Here is a 16,731-nt window from a genome sequence, read left to right on the forward strand (position 1 = left end):
AAATCCAGCAGGGCAGTTGGGTTGGAGATTTGTTACCCCCATGCAGTCACTTGCCTCCCGATCCAATCGAGAGCTTCCCTTTGCTGGAAAAAGCAATAAGTCAATATTGTGGCTTTCCAGCATTGAGGGAGGGACTTGGAATTAACATCCAGGATGCAGATATCGTTTTGAGGTCATACAGCTATTGTCTAGGAAAAGGGTGAATGTACCCTTCTTACACACTGTGTGACATTCTGTGGGAGAGCTACATCACTGGACATGGAGCGCTCAAATCGCCTTGCTTGACTAATATGATCGGTTCCATTGGGGATGCCATGACTTCGCTTGCCATCTCATAGTTTAGAAGGCATGGACTTGTGTAGGATCAAAGCGAGTTATGACTCTTTTTTTTTTTTCGTTTTCCTTTTCGGTATTTGCAAGAGACGGAGGCTGCGGAGCATGAACGGGGGGGCTGGCGCTCGCTCTCCGCTCTACGCGAAAATGCTACTAGAGGCAAGAATGGAAAAGTCCATCTAGAACTGAACCCGTGCATGTACAGCTTAGACCCGCCGATCCTAATACAGGCCATACCACATTCCCGTGTAAACGAGATGGGCGGCGGGATTTGCAACCCAACCCCAATGTGGCAAAGACGATATCTCCCTTTGCGTTTGAGTTCAATTGTTGCACAGTATTGTCTGCCAGTAACCCCTTTTTCAGTCCGAAAGTGACTGTCAAACCTCTCCAGAATGTCTATATAAGGAGCTTGAAGTCTGCCCATCCATCGACTTTTTTTTTCTCCATCAGCATCACTCTCAAGCATCTCACAACAACTTCCAAAACAGCCTCAATCTCCAACAATCGACTTCTTCTTTTTTAAGAGAAATCCTCTTCCAAAAAACCAATCAGTCAAAATGAAGTTCTCCATTGCCGCCGCTGTTTTGGCCCTTGCCTCCGCTGTTGTTGCCCACCCCGGTGCTGGCTACGTCTCTACCCCCGAGAAGGAGGCCAACTTCCAGCAGAACTTCCAGAAGTTCGTCACTGCCTGCGGCAACGGCAACCAGGTCTCTTGCTGCAACACTGAGACCAAGAAGGTCGGCGCTCCCCTCACCGCCGGTGGCCTCATCCCAATCCTCGACAACATCAACCTCGAGGACTTCTCCCTCCTCAAGGGTTGCTCCAAGGTCGACGTTGCTGGTAAGTTACTCAGCCTATCCATCCGGGGTATCAAAACCGCAAGCCTCTCGCTAACATATCATCTCTACAGCCGTCATCGGAGTCCAGGACCTCCTCAACTCCAACTGCAAGACCCAGGTCTCCTGCTGCAAGGTTGGCGACACCAACCAGGTAAGCAATTATCCCCATACAATCCTGTCTTCCGCCCGCATAACTAACAGACTCTAGGTTGGTCTCGTCAACGCCAACGTCGACCTCAAGTGTGCTGCCCAGAACATCATCTAGACGGCCTAGCAACTCCCTTCTCGACACTGATGGTCTTGAGTCACAACCTGATTCAGCCTACATCAACCGGCATACATCTTGGTGGTTTCTTCTAGAGGCCAATGCCACCGTTTCTCTCCTTTCCTTTCTGTTCCTTATGTTACCCAAAGGGGTTGAGATTCGGGATAGAACATCCACCTCCACTGTCTGTTGGCTTTCCTGTTATTAGATAATAATATGCTTAGTACTTAATATATTTTGCTTGCGACTGCATACTTCACTTCTTCCCGCAGCCTTTTCTGCTTATTCTTTCACAGTTCTAATTTCCAAACATTTTGTAAATAAGTCACAATAAACGGACACAGAACTGCTCTAACGATGGCTATCTTGGTATAACCGCCTCCAAGCACGATTCGAATAACCTGTACAAGCATTCTCTTTGTGTACACGTAACTCCGTGCAGCCAGGAGTTCAAGTTTGAGGTCCGGTTGAGGTTCATCAGGTGGATCCCTGTGCACGGGCCCCGGTGGGCACCAGCTCCAGTTTATCGGAAGTTTGTATTACCGAAACCCGGAAGTCAATTTCCGACTTACATAATCATGTAACTTCCCACAGAGATCCCCGCCGTCCAAGGTCTTTCCTTTTTGTTTTCCAGCTTTGTGTTAGTGAACAGGTATCTACCTAGGTAATTCCTGGTTAGACGGGAAAAAACAAAGGAGACGCTACTACTTTGTGACCTCATGGCTGACCTGTTACGGCTTGTTCACTTGGCAACGTAGCTTTCAGCTGGTGCATTTCCTTTGACTTCCAGAGTATGCTACTAGGTACCTTCTACTGAGGGCTAAGAGCCCTAGTCTTGACCATCTAGACATAGTCGGAAGCCACAAAAGGATTATCAACTGTAGCTGATAGAACCACTGCAAAAGGGGAGGGGGACGGCAGCTGGGCCTGGGAATACCAGGACCTTATCGGCCTAGCTGTCCCGTCCGAGTCAAGTGTTTATGTATGTAATTACTGGTTGCTGGTTGCTGGCTTCTTGTGACATGTATGTATCCTTCGATTGAGCAAAAAGGGGGCATTCTTGGATACGACAAGTAGCATCAGACATGTGTGATTTATGCATTACTCATTAATTAAGCGAGGATATATCCAGACATATGTAGCTTATCAAAGAAAGAGTGTTTGTACTCCGTACCTGCATGGCTTTTCGTATGCTTCCCCTGCATATTCGACACCCCTCTGCATACGGCTGACCTATAAATAGCATTCTTTTCTGGTAGCATAACATGTCAAGGAAGAGAGAATAATAATAAAAAAGAATAACAAGGGTGTATCAATTTATTGTGCTCTGGATCTTGCTAATACCCAAGAACGCCTAAAAAGAAAGAATAAAATCAGAATAACCATGCCCTGATACAGTCTCTTTAACCAAATGCTACTACGCAGTCACACCATTTGGAGCAGCAGTGTTGGTGTCAGCCAGGGTACTACCCTGCTGTGTCTCTGGGGATATCCTTTTGCTAAGCAGCCTCTTTAGAGAGTTCCGGCTAGGGGATTTGGGTGAACCTGGTTCTGGCGAAGCAGGTAGTGGGGGTAACGAGGAGGGGGATGGCAGACTCTCTGAGGAGGTCTCCTCTATCTTCTCAGAGTTGGCATGGGGGGTGGCCTGGGTTGCTGTTCCGTCATTGTCTGCGGAACAACTGGACTGGTTCAATGTAGCATTTGTATGGTTTGTGTTCAGGGTATCTCCATCCATAACTGATTTTAAATCTGGTAACAACCATCCTCGTGAAACATTATTTCCTGGATCTAGAGAGGATGTTGTAGTGGTGGCGGCAGTGGTGGTGGTGGTAGAAGTACCAGACAATCCAACTGAGTTATTATTTTCACCACCATTGGTACCAAACATCTCCTCAACAAAAGGGAGGCTAGATCCGGTGAAAGCCTTGCCAAAGGCATCTGGCTTCAAGTCCAGCTGGAACTTTGGGTCTGGAGGGAAGTAGGGTCGGTTGACATGCGAGGTGACAGGCGACATCTGGAGCTCTGGAGCTGGTTCTGTCGCGGTTGACATTGCGGTCGACGGTCTAGATCGGAGAGACGAGAAGACAGACATTCGGCGAGCCCGTCTCTTCCCCTCCTTAAAGAATTGTGGTTGCGGCTGCTGCCCGTCACTCCTTACTGACATCAACGACTGCTTCTTGGATACCACTATCCCGGGGGACCCTGGCTGCTCATTCTGTGGCGAGACGGGCAGTTCTACCGAAGCTGGGTTCACGGGCTTGTCGTCATCGTCGGGAGCTGGCGTTCGGGGTTCGTTCTCGGCCGCGGGCTGGCTCGTTGCCGACGATGGATTGATGTGCGGAAAATCGAGCTCGACCCGGGGAGCTTTATGGTTGGTCCCATTCTTCTGCCCTGCAGACGCCTCAACAGCATCATTGCCAGGTGACGCTGGCACTGACGCTGCTTCCTTCTCTCGCGTCTGGCGAGAACGTCGACGGGAGAACAGAGAGGCAAACAGAGGCATGGCTTTTAAGCGGTGAAGAGCGGACCGGTAGGCTGGAGGAGAAGCAAGTTGGAGGTTGCTTGCTTGGAACCTTGGACAGCTGCAACGGCGGGAGGAGAGCTTTGGGTTCTGCTAACTAGGCCCCGGGATTGATAACTAACAAAAGGAAGCTATGGATATCGACGATTCCAGCCGATGCAGCCGATGCAAGCAGGGGGGGGGGCAAGAAGAAAGGGAAAAAAGGCCGAAGAACAACGAAGCAAAGAAAAGAATGAAGAAGAAGAAGAAGGGAGAAAGTCAAACGCTGACGGTTAACCAAATGCAAGGAAGGTAAAGAATAATAATAATAATATCTCCCCTGGGAGAGACGGAGCGAAGATCTCCAGGCCGTGGCGTGAAAGGGGGCCAAATAACACCCTTCCGGCGTCTACTATGTACGGCACAGGAGGTTCTGCAGCGGCCTTCAGACGCTTCTCAATCGCTCAGGGACGCACTCGCCTTCGTGAAGGTGTTTGTGAAAAAAGTCTGTCGTTATGGATCGAGTGAAGCAGCAACTTGGGCATCGCTCTGGGAGCAGCACCAGCAGCAGGGCAGACCCTGGCCAGCGAGATCTCTGTGGAGACGGGGACTGAAAGAACCAGTCGTTTTCGTCCATGGCAACCTGCATCTCCCCGAAGAGGCCTCGCCTTTCTTAGGAGGGATAGGCCAGGGTGAAAAGGGGGCACAGGTCGTAGCTGGGTTTTTTTTCTCTTCCCTCTTGCTTCCCTTTTTGCTTCCTGCATGTCTCTGTGCCCAATGTTTTGCATTTGCTGTCTTTTGTGAGCCCTACGGGACGTTTATTCGCTGCCGTTGGCGCACCGGGATTGCGATATCTCCTGCTCGCGCTGAGATCTCAATCGCAGGGTGTGACAGGCGCCAGCAAGCACTAACTATGGTACTAGGTTACAAAACTTCTAGTAAGCGTCGGGTGTGTTGAGTTTCTACCAGGAACGCGTCTCTTTCCATCCCCGTTGATTCTGCCCTCGCCTTATTCTTCTAATTCGCACCCGTACGTACGCATCTGAGGAAGCAGAAGAAGATCGATCGCGCGCAGGCAGGCTGTGCAGAGCTTTCGGTTTGTTTTGGGTCCCGCCCGCAAGGTTCCACATCTCGGCTCAGGGGTCTGCGGAAGGGAAGCTAGTTTATCCTGACCCTTGCGGCCGGAAATTTTTGAACCTGGACGATAAACGGCGTCAGCCAGCTTCCAAAGACTTGCTGGTAATGCATGCAACTGTTTCATTCTACGGAGTGTTTGGTGCAATATGTCCTGCTGGAAACGGATACGGGCAATTCGTTGTCTATCATGGACAAAGGAAGAAAACGGCCAAAGGTTTTAAAATTATTCTATCAGATAGGAAGCATGGTAAGCTCAAGCTAACACAACTATGCATGTCTTAACGTCTCAAACAGATCTTAGCCGGGTCTATGATGGGCTGATTCCCAATCACCATTGTATGCATCTACAGCTTGCTCTGCGTGGCTGGTGTATATAGCTTGTTGGTTGCTGCCATGACCTCAGCAGCCTCCTTCTCGATACGAGTGAGAAGCTCGGCACAGGTTGGAATGTCACGGATAAGGCCGATGACTTGTCCTGCAGTCCAGACCTATTCCACAGTGGAAGAAAAAAAAAATACAAGTCAGCACAACTATAGCCTGGGAAAGGAAGGGGGAAGAAAAAAGAGTGGAAACGGAATTGTGCTTCCGGTAAAGAAAAGACGGGGGTGAACGGGGTAAACGGGGAGAAATGGACTTACTCCATAATCTACGTCACCATTGATAAAGACTTGACGCCCACGCTTTCCACTAACAAGATGCGCAAGCTCGGAGAACTCACCCGTCTGGCTCTCCTTCTCGATCTTATATGCCTCCGCTGCCACCTTGTTGTTGAACAGACGGGATGTGTTCCTCCACCGACGAAGAAGCAGCTGAGTATCCGTCTCGTCTGCCTTCACAATGGCTTCCTTAATATTATTATGGATAGGTGCTTCAACAGTACACATGAATCGTGTACCCATGTTAATTCCGCAAGCACCCAGCGCTAGTGCAGCAGCTAAACCGTTGCCGTCCGCAAATCCACCCGATGCAATGAACGGAACACCCAGATCCTGTCTGGCACGGCTCAAAAGGATGAAGTTTGTAATATCAGTCTCCCCAACGTGTCCGGCGCACTCAAAGCCGTCAATGGAGAGGAAATCCACGCCTAGCTTGACAGCCGACTTGGCATGTCTAATGGTAGTACATTTATGGAGAACGGTACAGCCGGCCTTCTTCAGTTGCGTGATGATAGGACCAGGGTTGTTTCCTGCAGTTTCAACGATGCGGACTCCTTCTTCAATGATGACTTTGGCGTAGGCGGGATAGTCGGGCGGTGTAAGCGCGGGCAGGAAAGTGAGGTTGACACCAAACGGATTCTTGGTCATCGTCCTGGTCTTTCGGATTTCCTTTCGGAGGTCTTCGGGAGTGGGTTGTGTCAGGGCGGTAAGCTGTTGTCATTATTTGATACCCGTTAGCAATCAAACCACATTTAGGGCACAGAAATGGCTCGACGGAGGTGAAGGACGTACGATTCCAAGTCCGCCAGCATTACTGACGGCGGATGCTAGCTCAGCGTATCCAACCCATTGCATACCACCCTGGACAACGGGAACTGGGTATCTGTTAGCAAAACCTGCACAAGAAGCCTCGCGAACAGTGAAGACTTGAACTGACTTCTGATCCCTAGTTTCCGCGTGAGTTCGGTGGTGAAAGGCATCGTCGACAAGTTAAAAGTCAAGGGTATCAGCGGTATGTAGTCTATATACTTCTAGTCTATAAAGCGAACGTGATATTTCGGGGGCTGGGGAAGGCACAGAACGGGACGACTGCAAGAGAAAGAATGATATATCGAGGGACGTTCCCCCCCAAGAAGGACGCCTTGGAAGAAACGTCGCTTCGCTTTCGCGGCTCTCCATCAAGACATCACAGGCCGAGGACCGAGGCACCTCGCTCGCGTGACACGTCATGTGACCATTTTTGAGTCTGCGCTTACTCAGCATATCAGTGCAGATGGACTTTTGATACAGTGATGAAGCAGTGGGCTGAAGACTGGGTTGCTAGGCATATTTTAGACAGGTAAGATATGACAAGAGCTTTGGATGAATATCATTCGTATATGCAATTAGATTGATATAAGTTATTGGATCATATTACCCCGGAACTCGGATAGTAAAGAGACCCAATATTGGTGTCTCGCAGAAAATAGAACTCGTTGAAAATAAATAACCAAATACTGACAGTAAATTTGTGACCCTGATATGAAACCCAGCTCGCTCATTGAAAGAGTGGACTGGGCGATTAACGACGGGTTGAAATATGCTTTCTCACTCTCAAAACCTCATGACCATCTCGATGAGCCACGACAGAATGCCGCAGCTTAGAGTGAGATGTCGCTAGAAAGCATCTCCTTCATTCCGAGCGCATCATCCACAGGAACTGTAGCAACAAGCCGGTCTGAGATGAAAGCTGAGGTCCTTGATGTAAAGAGAAGAAGAAGAGAGGAAGGAGAGAAGGGGAAGTTTTTTGTGCCCGTTTGGTGCAGATTTCCCAAAATGGACCGGAGCGGGATATAATTCTTCCGGTCATGTGTTTGGAATTAGCACGATTGTGATTGGCTCCGATATCTGCCGACTCTGCCTTACATAAGCCGAGGGTAACTTCATCATTTGTTCGGGACGTTTCTGGTTTGGGGATTTTGCCTATGATGTCCCGTTGAGAGCAGAGATATACCAGGGCAATTCAATCAGACGCGAAGATGTTTTCCAACAGGCTAGCGCAGCAGTCGCTGAGACGACGTAAGTGGTTATATATACGCCAATTGGTGGGCTGTTCAGTGCTAATAATCGTCCTAGTTGCGACACAACACCCATCTGCATTCAGAAACTCGGTATCCAAGTTCGCCAGACCGGCTGCCATTGCAACCGGAAACTATGCTCAGTTCAGGTTAGTATCCTCGTTGATATACCGGTGCTTCTCTTGTTACACGCCTGGCATGGTTGTGGTGTGGGCTGGGGAGGCTGATAACCTGGAATTCAATCAACGTTGACGATCGAGGAATGGGCGTATAAGCGCATATCTAATCAACATGAGGACTAACAAACATATTATATCAGACCGGCAACATCTTCTGCGGCGCCCTCTGGCGCCGCTGAGACCAACAACATCCTCGCCAAACAGCGTCTTAACCGCCCCGTCTCTCCACATCTCAGCATATACCGACCACAGATAACCTGGTACCTGTCCAGTCTTAACCGTATCACTGGTGCCATTCTCTCCGGTGGCCTCTATATCTTCGCCAGCGCCTATCTCGTCTCTCCACTACTCGGATGGCACCTTGAATCTGCTTCTTTGGCTGCTGCCTTTGCTGCCCTCCCTATTGCTGCTAAAGTTGCCATGAAGTTCACCATGGCTCTGCCCTTCACTTTCCATTGCTTCAATGGTGTGAGGCATCTTGTTTGGGATTTAGGAAAGCAGTTGACCAACCAGCAGGTTATTACCACTGGATGGACTGTTGTTGGGTTGACTCTTAGCAGTGCTCTTGCCTTGGCTTTGCTCTAAGTTCCTTATTAAAGTATGGACCACCAGGCTTCTGACTGCTCTTTCATCTTTGTACCATTGCGTGTTGCTCAATGTATATGTCCATGTTTGAAACCCATCATCTATTTCTAGTTACTTTATCCTAATAAGATGAAAGTCTTATGTGCTATCTACCATAGATCCTTACACGGAATGTTCCCTACACAGTTTTGAAGCGAAATTAGGCATTAATTCTCTCTTGTGTAGGCAGGAACATTAAACATTATGCTACAGGCAGCATGGAATGTCTAAGGGTCTCATTAATGTATTCTACATACAAACTAGGCACAACACTTTTGACAATAATGAAGCCACATAATATTTCACCTTTTTCCACATAAAACCTCACACCTTTTTTTTTTTTTCCCTTTTAAAAAAAATTGCTGAGTTCATAGAAAATGCCATTAGTCGGTAAGGGTACATTAATGTTGTTGTAAAATCCGGAATTGTTGAGGTTGAAAAGTTGTGATAAAATATACATTCAGAGATAGATTTTTTTTTTTTTTTTTCGTCTGTTGTTGATACTCCATAGAAGTGATGACGCTTGTTGGTGATGGGATAGTAGAACAGCGTAGTAGTAGTGGTATGGCCGATCAGTGGTGTTTTGTTCAACAGGCGGGTTTTTTTATTTTATGTTTGTTGTATCTCCATTTCTCAACATGTAGAGCCATTGAGGCCTCGGATTCTGATACCGTAGCATTCTCAAGTTGTGACGAGTTTGTTTGGAAATGCCGGCTGCTTTGTGGAGTGGCCCTTAAACCGGGCTTGGTGGTGGGTTTGGAGGAGTTGGTCGAGGAGACAAGGGGGTGACAGAGAAGTCATCCTGGTTGAAGGCTTCAGCCTCAGCATGGGTGTTGATGTTGGCAGTAGCAGGCTTGTCCTGAGTGGAAGAGCGTCCTGAAGTACAGCGCTGGATACCACGGGGCCCAGAAGAGAAGTTCATGGTAACAGGCATTGCAGAGAACAGTTGGGGCGGGTTAAGCGTGTAGTAAGAGGAGGAACAAGGCTTGTTATTACTTAGAAAGTGCTTGAGAGCGTGGAAGCGTGCGAATGTGTGATAGTAGACAATGTGTAAAGGACAAAAATAAGAGAGGATGAGAAAGAGGGAGAGGTTGTGTGCGAATTTAAACGAGACAAAAGCCTGAGCTTCAGATAACGTGAGCAAGCAGGACAACTAGGTATCTATGTTCTATCGAAGGTTCTAGCCAGTGCCTAGTTTGGATATCAAGGACTCCAGGCAGTGCACGTGGAGGACATGGAGAAAAGAAGAGAGGAAGGGCCTGTTTTCAGGGTCTATCTGGCTGCCCATCTGCCAGTCTGTCCTGGGTTGTTGCTCCTTCAGGTGCAACATGCAAGCTGCCGCTTCACCCTCGTGGCCGCATTCCTGGCCTCTCGTTTGACTGGCCGCCCTATTCCCTTCCCGTGGGGAAGTTACAGCAGCTATAGCTTAGGCTGTAGCGGTATAAGTTACTATTACGAGAGTTCCCGCGGGTCCCGTTTCACCCATTAAACGCTGCAAGTCTCAACGGTAGCCAAATAGAGAAAAATATGGCAAACACTCAGTAAGGCTCTCCATCCCCGCGCGAGATGTCAAAGGCAGAGTCGAGGCCAGTCCCACCAGGCAGTATGAGGTCCGACGTCTTGAGAAACACCCATGGTATAGCGAAATATACTTATCAGTGCATGGCACCTCGGTTGGTCCAGGTAGGAAAACGGAGATGTGTGAAAAAAAATGACGTTTGGTTTTGGTGAAAAGAATAGCAAACAGAAAGACGAAGTCCTTTTTCTAAGAATAGGAAGCATTGGATCTTCTCTACGCTGCAGTCAGATTGTGTGGGCGAGGAACTTCCGTGGGGTTTGTTTGACGGGGTATCCCAGCGGAAGCTCTGCATGTCATCGACATTATAGCTTCTCTATAGAAGTTGATTGTACGCATATCAGGTTGTCAACCGATACTTCTATTATACGTGCATAGTTGGAAAGGAGCCATTTCTTCTATATGGGTATACTTCCGGCATGGTTTCCGATTACTTCTTGGGGAAGAGAGGTATTGCCACGGAATAAGAGCTGGAGAAATGACGATGAGTTCGACGAAGAGCATCCATACAATCTTTCACTTTCGATGTACATGGAGGAATGGTACACTCAGTCCTCATGATAGATGTCGTTGTCTTTGGCACAGTGGGAGTCGTTAGGAGCTCGACACTTGTCCTAATCGGGGCTAGCGTGATCGTGTGAGAAATCTCGTAGCTTTCGACCATCTGCGACTTTGCTGAACCAAGACTACGTTTTGACGGGCACTTGATACCTCCGGATGAATAGCGGACAGGCCATCGACTGCTACTAATGGCTTCAAAAATATCTCCTCTCCAGACAATTACTGCTGGGTTTGCCCAGCCTGTGTGCAGGCGCGCCCCACGCTTCATTCTACCATTTTGCTCACAGTCTCAACCGAGCTCTCGACGAAGAATATCATCCTCCCGCGCTCCCCAAGAACAGCAGGCCGTGTCGAACTCAATCCCAAGATGGCAGCGAACCCCTCCTGCCATGAAGGCTCCGGTCCGCCTGCGTGAATCTCCGAATAAGACTGAGTTCAAGGTCAATTCCGACCCTGCGGTGCTGGACAACTTCTACGTGCGAATGCTAGGACAAAACGGGGACAAATTACTGTCAGAAGAAGTCAAATGGCAAGCAGTTACGCATAAAAGTTTTGATCAAGGACGGAGGGGGTTCAATGATCGGTTGGCCTACTTTGGTACGTTCCCATACACAACTGGGACGCTGCGCCCACATATGAGAAGATGAAAGGAAACGAAAGGAAATCATGACTTGCTAATAGTATTTACGCCGCAGGGAAGCAAATAATCCTCCTCCAAGCATCTCTTGCCCTCGTTCAAAACCCTACGGCCTACGCCCAACCCTCAAAGCCAGATCCGTTTGAAAGGCTGCCATATGACTCTGCTGCGCTCAAGGGTCTCGAAGTCTTGTCTCAGAACACGAGGTCTCAATTGACACGGAAGAAGGAAATGTCTGCTTTAGCTAGACATTACGGCGTAAATGAGGTTATGAGATGGGTACCAAGAATGGTATGTGCTGGAATGTATGCAGCAAAGAAACTTCCGCTGACCAAACGATCTAGCAACACGACCTGACTGAATCTGGAGTTGACACGATATACACCCATGCTATGTACGCAATCATTGGAGCCATTGCACTCGAACACGGAAGTAAAGTCGCAAACGAGATCGTCCGCGATAGAATCCTGAAGCCCCTGGGTTTCCAAATCGGCGGAAACGCTTGACCAGCAGTGCGGTAAATAGATATATACACTTGGCTTTATGGCATGGTATGGCGTTGAAGATATTCTGTTTGGCACCTTTGAGCCTTAGATTTTGCTCTTAATCGTTTGTATTTTTTATATTTTCTTGTATTTGAACAGGCTTGTACAATACTGACAGACGGATGAAATGTAAAACATGGCTCCCTCAAATTTCTCTCTCTATCGCCACTGATATATACACACCTCTGTATAATTAGATAACGATTGTCCGACTTCTCTGACACCGCCCGCGCAACAAGTAAAAAAAAAAAATGCCCGGCCAGTTCTTATGAAGTCCCTGGAGTTTGGTCTACGCATCACAATATCGCTAAGCGCAGCAATTGAATACCCTGATATGGCCTGACAGAAAGCCAGAGGCCACGATTAGAGACCAGCCCTGAAAAACAAGACTGGATATGTTGGTTAGCACTGTCTGAAGGATGCGCGTTTGTGAAGAAGAGAAAGAAACGGCCAGGAAATTTTTAGAGTTGTAGTTTTTATAGAGTGGCGCTAGTCCCGATGTGGCCACGTCTGCGGGCTGTCTAGAGATAGCGACGCCAAACCTCCGTGGATAACATAGACGGACGACGACGAGGAGGAGGTGCTGCCTTTGATACGCAACCATCGCTTGAGATTGACTGCTGATGACGATATAGACAACGGGATGAATTGACGGCCTCTTATTTACGCTAGTTTTCTTTCCTTTCTTTACCTCGAACAAAACTATGATTAGCTAGATAAATAAGCCGTTGTTGCCTCCTGATCTTAAACGAATAGCTGTTCGAAGAGGTCCCCCTTACTTATATCTTGCTCAGCAATGGCTTCGGCGGTGTTTTTCTTAGACCTTAAGGGCAAGGTAAGGTGTTCCCTGATGACATTTCCACTGGCATTGCAGCTAACCAGAGCATCCGCCAGACCCTTCTTGCCCGCAACTATCGCGGTGACATCCCCATGTCTGCTGTCGAAAAATTCCCTATCCTTCTCAGTGAAGCCGAAGAAGAGAGCTCCGCGGTTCCTCCCTGCTTTTCCTCCGAAGGAGTTAATGTATGTTGCCAACACTCCTATACAATGTCGACGTATTTCCGGACTCTAGTAGGCGCATATGTCTAACCCGGGGCAATAAACAGTACCTTTATATCCGACACAGTAACCTGTATCTCCTTGCTCTTACGAAACGAAACACAAATGCCGCCGAAATACTTCTCTTCCTACACAAGATTGTGGAGGTCTTTACGGAATACTTCAAGGAATTGGAGGAGGAGAGTATTCGAGACAATTTTGTCATTATATACGAACTGCTGGATGAAATGATGGATTTTGGCCATCCACAAACCACAGAGAGCAAGATATTACAAGAGTATGATTACCTATCCCACTTTTGGCTATAAGATTGGCGAGGTAGGATGTCCAGGGGTTGGGCATGGTTAACCACATTCCTTATTACATAGATACATTACCCAAGAATCGCACAAGCTTGAAGTACAAGCAAGACCCCCAATAGCTGTCACGAATGCAGTTTCATGGAGAAGCGAAGGAATCCGATACCGCAAAAATGAAGTATTCCTTGATGTCGTTGAATCGTTGAACCTCCTTGTTTCTGCTAGCGGAAACGTGCTTCGATCAGAAATATTGGGTGCTGTGAAGATGAAATGCTATCTCAGCGGTATGCCAGAACTTCGGCTAGGCTTAAATGACAAAGTGATGTTCGAAACAACAGGTCGAGCAACTAGGGGTAAGGCTGTCGAAATGGAAGATGTCAAGTTCCACCAATGCGTACGACTGTCCAGATTTGAAAACGACAGAACAATTAGCTTTATCCCACCAGATGGTGAATTCGAGCTAATGAGCTACCGACTCAACACCCAAGTGAAGCCGCTGATATGGGTAGAGTGTCTCGTGGAATCGCACTCAGGCTCGCGCATCGAATATATGCTTAAAGTATGTTACTTCATACCTATCTGCGCAGCACTTGCAAAGATAAAGCCAAACGTGACAGATAGACTGACTCATTCGCTTCCTTTCAATTAGGCAAAGGCTCAATTTAAGCGACGTAGTACAGCAAACAACGTGGAGATTCTCGTTCCCGTACCCGAAGATGCAGACTCACCAAGATTCCGGACAAATGTGGGCACAGTTCATTACGCACCCGAGAAATCCGCCATTATATGGAAGATCAAACAGTTTGGCGGTGGAAAAGAGTTTTTAATGCGTGCTGAACTAGGGTTACCGTCCGTTAAGGGTGATGACGAGCATGGCGGTGGGATGACCGGCGGGTTTGGTGGAAGTATGGGAGGTGCAGGACAAGGTGGAAAAGGGAAGAGGCCTATCAACGTCAAGTTCGAGATTCCGTACTTTACAACGAGTGGCATCCAGGTCCGCTACTTGAAGATCACAGAGCCAAAGGTACGTCTTCCTCTCTCCCTCTCAACCTCTATTCTACTTTATCGGTCTCTCTACCTCTCTGCCCGTATCCACATCTGTGTTACTACATGCCATCCACTTGTTGGCTTTGTTCAACATTCCGCGCCAAGAGGCGATTGTCAAGCTCCCTGGCCACGTTTGACATGTTGTACATCTCCTCGTTCCCCGCGCCCCGTGTGTTCCCTCTGTCACAATTCACATCAAGCCATGAACTGTGGCTTTTCGTGATAAAGTGCGTTGCTTTTTCTTTGTTAGCCAATACTGACTTGAAGTCGCCTATTAGCTACAATACCCGTCTTTACCGTGGGTTCGCTACATCACTCAGTCCGGGGACATTGCAGTTCGCTTGCCGGATGCCCAATAGTTTTGAGTGGCACATTGATTCGGCCATCCTGAACAAAAAAGAAATGGGCTTCTTGGACGTTTAGAACTGCATGTCAACTGTGAACAAGAGATAGCACAATGATAACTTTGAAGAGAAATATAACGCAGTCTATGAGTGGTGGATGCAAACCATCCAAGGTCTACCATCTTTGAATTATTTGATTGACTTGAATGGATAGAAACATACATGACAACGAAAATGGCTATCCCATGTAACCAGCGGTGAACGCGAACAGGGTTGCCGGATAGAAAGATAACAGCATCAGTTACGAGCTGCGTGTAACCGAAAATCCTACAAACGAGGTATGCGCTTCTGAGAGCTGCCAAGATGCAAACGTTGCAGGCAACAATCAAGGCAATGTACATTCAAGCAAGGGTGCTGGTGGTGAGTGGGATGGGAGAAAGCGAGAAAGGAGAAAAGAGAAAAGAGAAAACTCATGACTTGCCGGGGTGTGGCACCTCTTGCTGTTACCTATGTAGATGGTAAGAAGCGCTGATGCCTCAAGTGACGCGGATACTGATAAGGCAGAAATGCAAGGCTATCTTTAGCATAACTGGTGTACGTGCATATGTAAGGTAGATTTTGGGGGAGCAATGGATCGAGATCTGGAGGACGTATGTAAACAAAACGAAAGCAAAAGATATTCCTGTTTTCCTTGCCAACTTCAGAGGTGACTATCAGGGGGATTTAAAGAGAGCGCCGTAGCTACCATCTTGGAATTTTCGTAGTTCCCTCTTTCCTTCACGCAGGTCTCCAGCCTCTGGGTCGGCTCTGATGGTTACAACCACGCCGTGCCTGTCGATCCCTATCCAGGAATGTTAGAAGCAAGAAAGGAGTAGTATTCTAGGTGAATGACTTACTTTGAGGGGGTGATCGGTGAGGACTCCAGCGAGGCGGCTTGAAGCATCGTTGCATTATATCAGAGAGGCAATACTTGTCCCTTTCCCTCGGACAAGAGAAGGCAATAAGGCCCACAATCAGCGCTAGGTCGCCTGTAAGGTGGGTAAAGGGAACCGGGCTGCAATAGCTATCGTTGTATGTGTCTGGGAGAAGTTCTGGTACCCAGTCGCGAGACCCTCGTCCTGCAAGTGTGTAGCTGGTAGCCGAGAAGGTAGCTATTGACAAATTCTGTCTCTCATCGTTCTTGAAGCGTAGTCGTCTCCAGGACTGTTCTGTCTGCTCAAGGTGACTTTGCATGCTGTCGTTGTTTCGACAGTCCACTGGAACTGTAAAGAAGTACGATGTTGACGATCTATAGAGAAGACTGCACACAGCAAAATCGCTGTCTCCATGGGTTTTTGCAGGAACCACACGCTCCGGAGTTCGTTGTAACCATTCGGTGGAATATAGTGTGCTATAGGTGCATTCGTGCGGAGGTGACCACAACCCATCAGCATCAAACTGTAGACTTTCGTCGTCCACTTGTATATAATCCACCTTGAATAGGAACCTTAGTGACTTGTATCTTTCGTCACCCATTTTCTGCACGGAAGGAAAACGGAGCAGATTCTGATCAAGGAATGCGGCGCGCCAGTATAGGAAGTATAGGTTTATTGCGGGGCGATGAGGTTGTCCGGCACCAAGGCTGCGTTGCCTTTCCTTAGAAAGTTTGGGGTAGAACAGAAAGGTTTTGGCGGCTTCTCTCAACACACGGTACGATCGTGACTAGATGTCAATTCCATTGAGTTTGTTCTGGGGCCGAGTTTTAAACTTCTTATAGCGCTTTAAGAGCCGCATAAAAAGCAGATTAATAAAAAAAGCAGACTCAACCAATATTTTTGTTCAGTTGTGTTTCCCAGGAGATTATCGAGTCCTTGCATCAAGATCTGATTGCAGTAATAGATCCTCCTTGCGTTTCACCTTGGTGTGGTAATGGCTATCATGTGCACATGGAGAACCTGCGTGGATACCCAATCGACGGCTGAGCCATGAGCTAGATGTACCATTTTTTCTCTTCCCTCTATCGGTGAGAAGGGTTGATGTTATGAGAGCAAGCCACCAAGCGTGAGTTATGTCATGTATGCCGAAGCCGAA

The 16,731-nt window shown here is 48.0% G+C and overlaps 8 protein-coding genes across 8 annotated transcripts; 4 read left to right on the forward strand and 4 right to left on the reverse strand.

The window, feature by feature from the left end:
- Positions 1-893: 893 nt before the first annotated feature.
- ARB_06975 (hydrophobin, putative) lies at positions 894-1,440 on the forward strand (the record flags this gene model as incomplete). The annotated part of the gene is made up of 3 exons (XM_003014367.1): positions 894-1,176; positions 1,247-1,326; positions 1,384-1,440. 3 exons carry the CDS (start codon positions 894-896, stop codon positions 1,438-1,440), a joined length of 420 nt encoding a protein of 139 aa, XP_003014413.1.
- Positions 1,441-2,857: 1,417 nt separating this feature from the next.
- Positions 2,858-3,943, reverse strand: ARB_06976 (uncharacterized protein; the record flags this gene model as incomplete). Its single annotated transcript, XM_003014368.1, has 1 exon — positions 2,858-3,943. The coding sequence occupies one exon, from the start codon at positions 3,941-3,943 to the stop codon at positions 2,858-2,860; it is 1,086 nt and encodes a 361-aa protein (XP_003014414.1).
- Positions 3,944-5,421: 1,478 nt separating this feature from the next.
- ARB_06977 (uncharacterized protein) lies at positions 5,422-6,381 on the reverse strand (the record flags this gene model as incomplete). Its single annotated transcript, XM_003014369.1, has 2 exons — positions 5,422-5,565; positions 5,716-6,381. The coding sequence occupies 2 exons, from the start codon at positions 6,379-6,381 to the stop codon at positions 5,422-5,424; spliced, it is 810 nt and encodes a 269-aa protein (XP_003014415.1).
- Positions 6,382-7,751: 1,370 nt separating this feature from the next.
- Positions 7,752-8,554, forward strand: ARB_06978 (uncharacterized protein; the record flags this gene model as incomplete). Its single annotated transcript, XM_003014370.1, has 3 exons — positions 7,752-7,791; positions 7,831-7,939; positions 8,110-8,554. The coding sequence occupies 3 exons, from the start codon at positions 7,752-7,754 to the stop codon at positions 8,552-8,554; spliced, it is 594 nt and encodes a 197-aa protein (XP_003014416.1).
- A 772-nt stretch (positions 8,555-9,326) lies between these two features.
- On the reverse strand, positions 9,327-9,527 carry ARB_06979 (uncharacterized protein; the record flags this gene model as incomplete). Its single annotated transcript, XM_003014371.1, has 1 exon — positions 9,327-9,527. One exon carries the CDS (start codon positions 9,525-9,527, stop codon positions 9,327-9,329), a length of 201 nt encoding a protein of 66 aa, XP_003014417.1.
- A 1,391-nt stretch (positions 9,528-10,918) lies between these two features.
- Positions 10,919-11,873, forward strand: ARB_06980 (uncharacterized protein; the record flags this gene model as incomplete). Its single annotated transcript, XM_003014372.1, has 3 exons — positions 10,919-11,327; positions 11,426-11,658; positions 11,712-11,873. 3 exons carry the CDS (start codon positions 10,919-10,921, stop codon positions 11,871-11,873), a joined length of 804 nt encoding a protein of 267 aa, XP_003014418.1.
- An 835-nt stretch (positions 11,874-12,708) lies between these two features.
- ARB_06981 (uncharacterized protein) lies at positions 12,709-14,454 on the forward strand (the record flags this gene model as incomplete). The annotated part of the gene is made up of 6 exons (XM_003014373.1): positions 12,709-12,747; positions 12,795-12,935; positions 13,019-13,248; positions 13,340-13,829; positions 13,920-14,294; positions 14,437-14,454. 6 exons carry the CDS (start codon positions 12,709-12,711, stop codon positions 14,452-14,454), a joined length of 1,293 nt encoding a protein of 430 aa, XP_003014419.1.
- Positions 14,455-15,374: 920 nt separating this feature from the next.
- ARB_06982 (uncharacterized protein) lies at positions 15,375-16,176 on the reverse strand (the record flags this gene model as incomplete). The annotated part of the gene is made up of 2 exons (XM_003014374.1): positions 15,375-15,502; positions 15,558-16,176. 2 exons carry the CDS (start codon positions 16,174-16,176, stop codon positions 15,375-15,377), a joined length of 747 nt encoding a protein of 248 aa, XP_003014420.1.
- Positions 16,177-16,731: the final 555 nt, after the last annotated feature.

The sequence above is a fragment of the Trichophyton benhamiae genome (assembly GCF_000151125.1).
Source record: "Trichophyton benhamiae CBS 112371 chromosome Unknown Abenha-G-c-176a04.f1, whole genome shotgun sequence".
Lineage (NCBI taxonomy): Eukaryota > Fungi > Ascomycota > Eurotiomycetes > Onygenales > Arthrodermataceae > Trichophyton > Trichophyton benhamiae.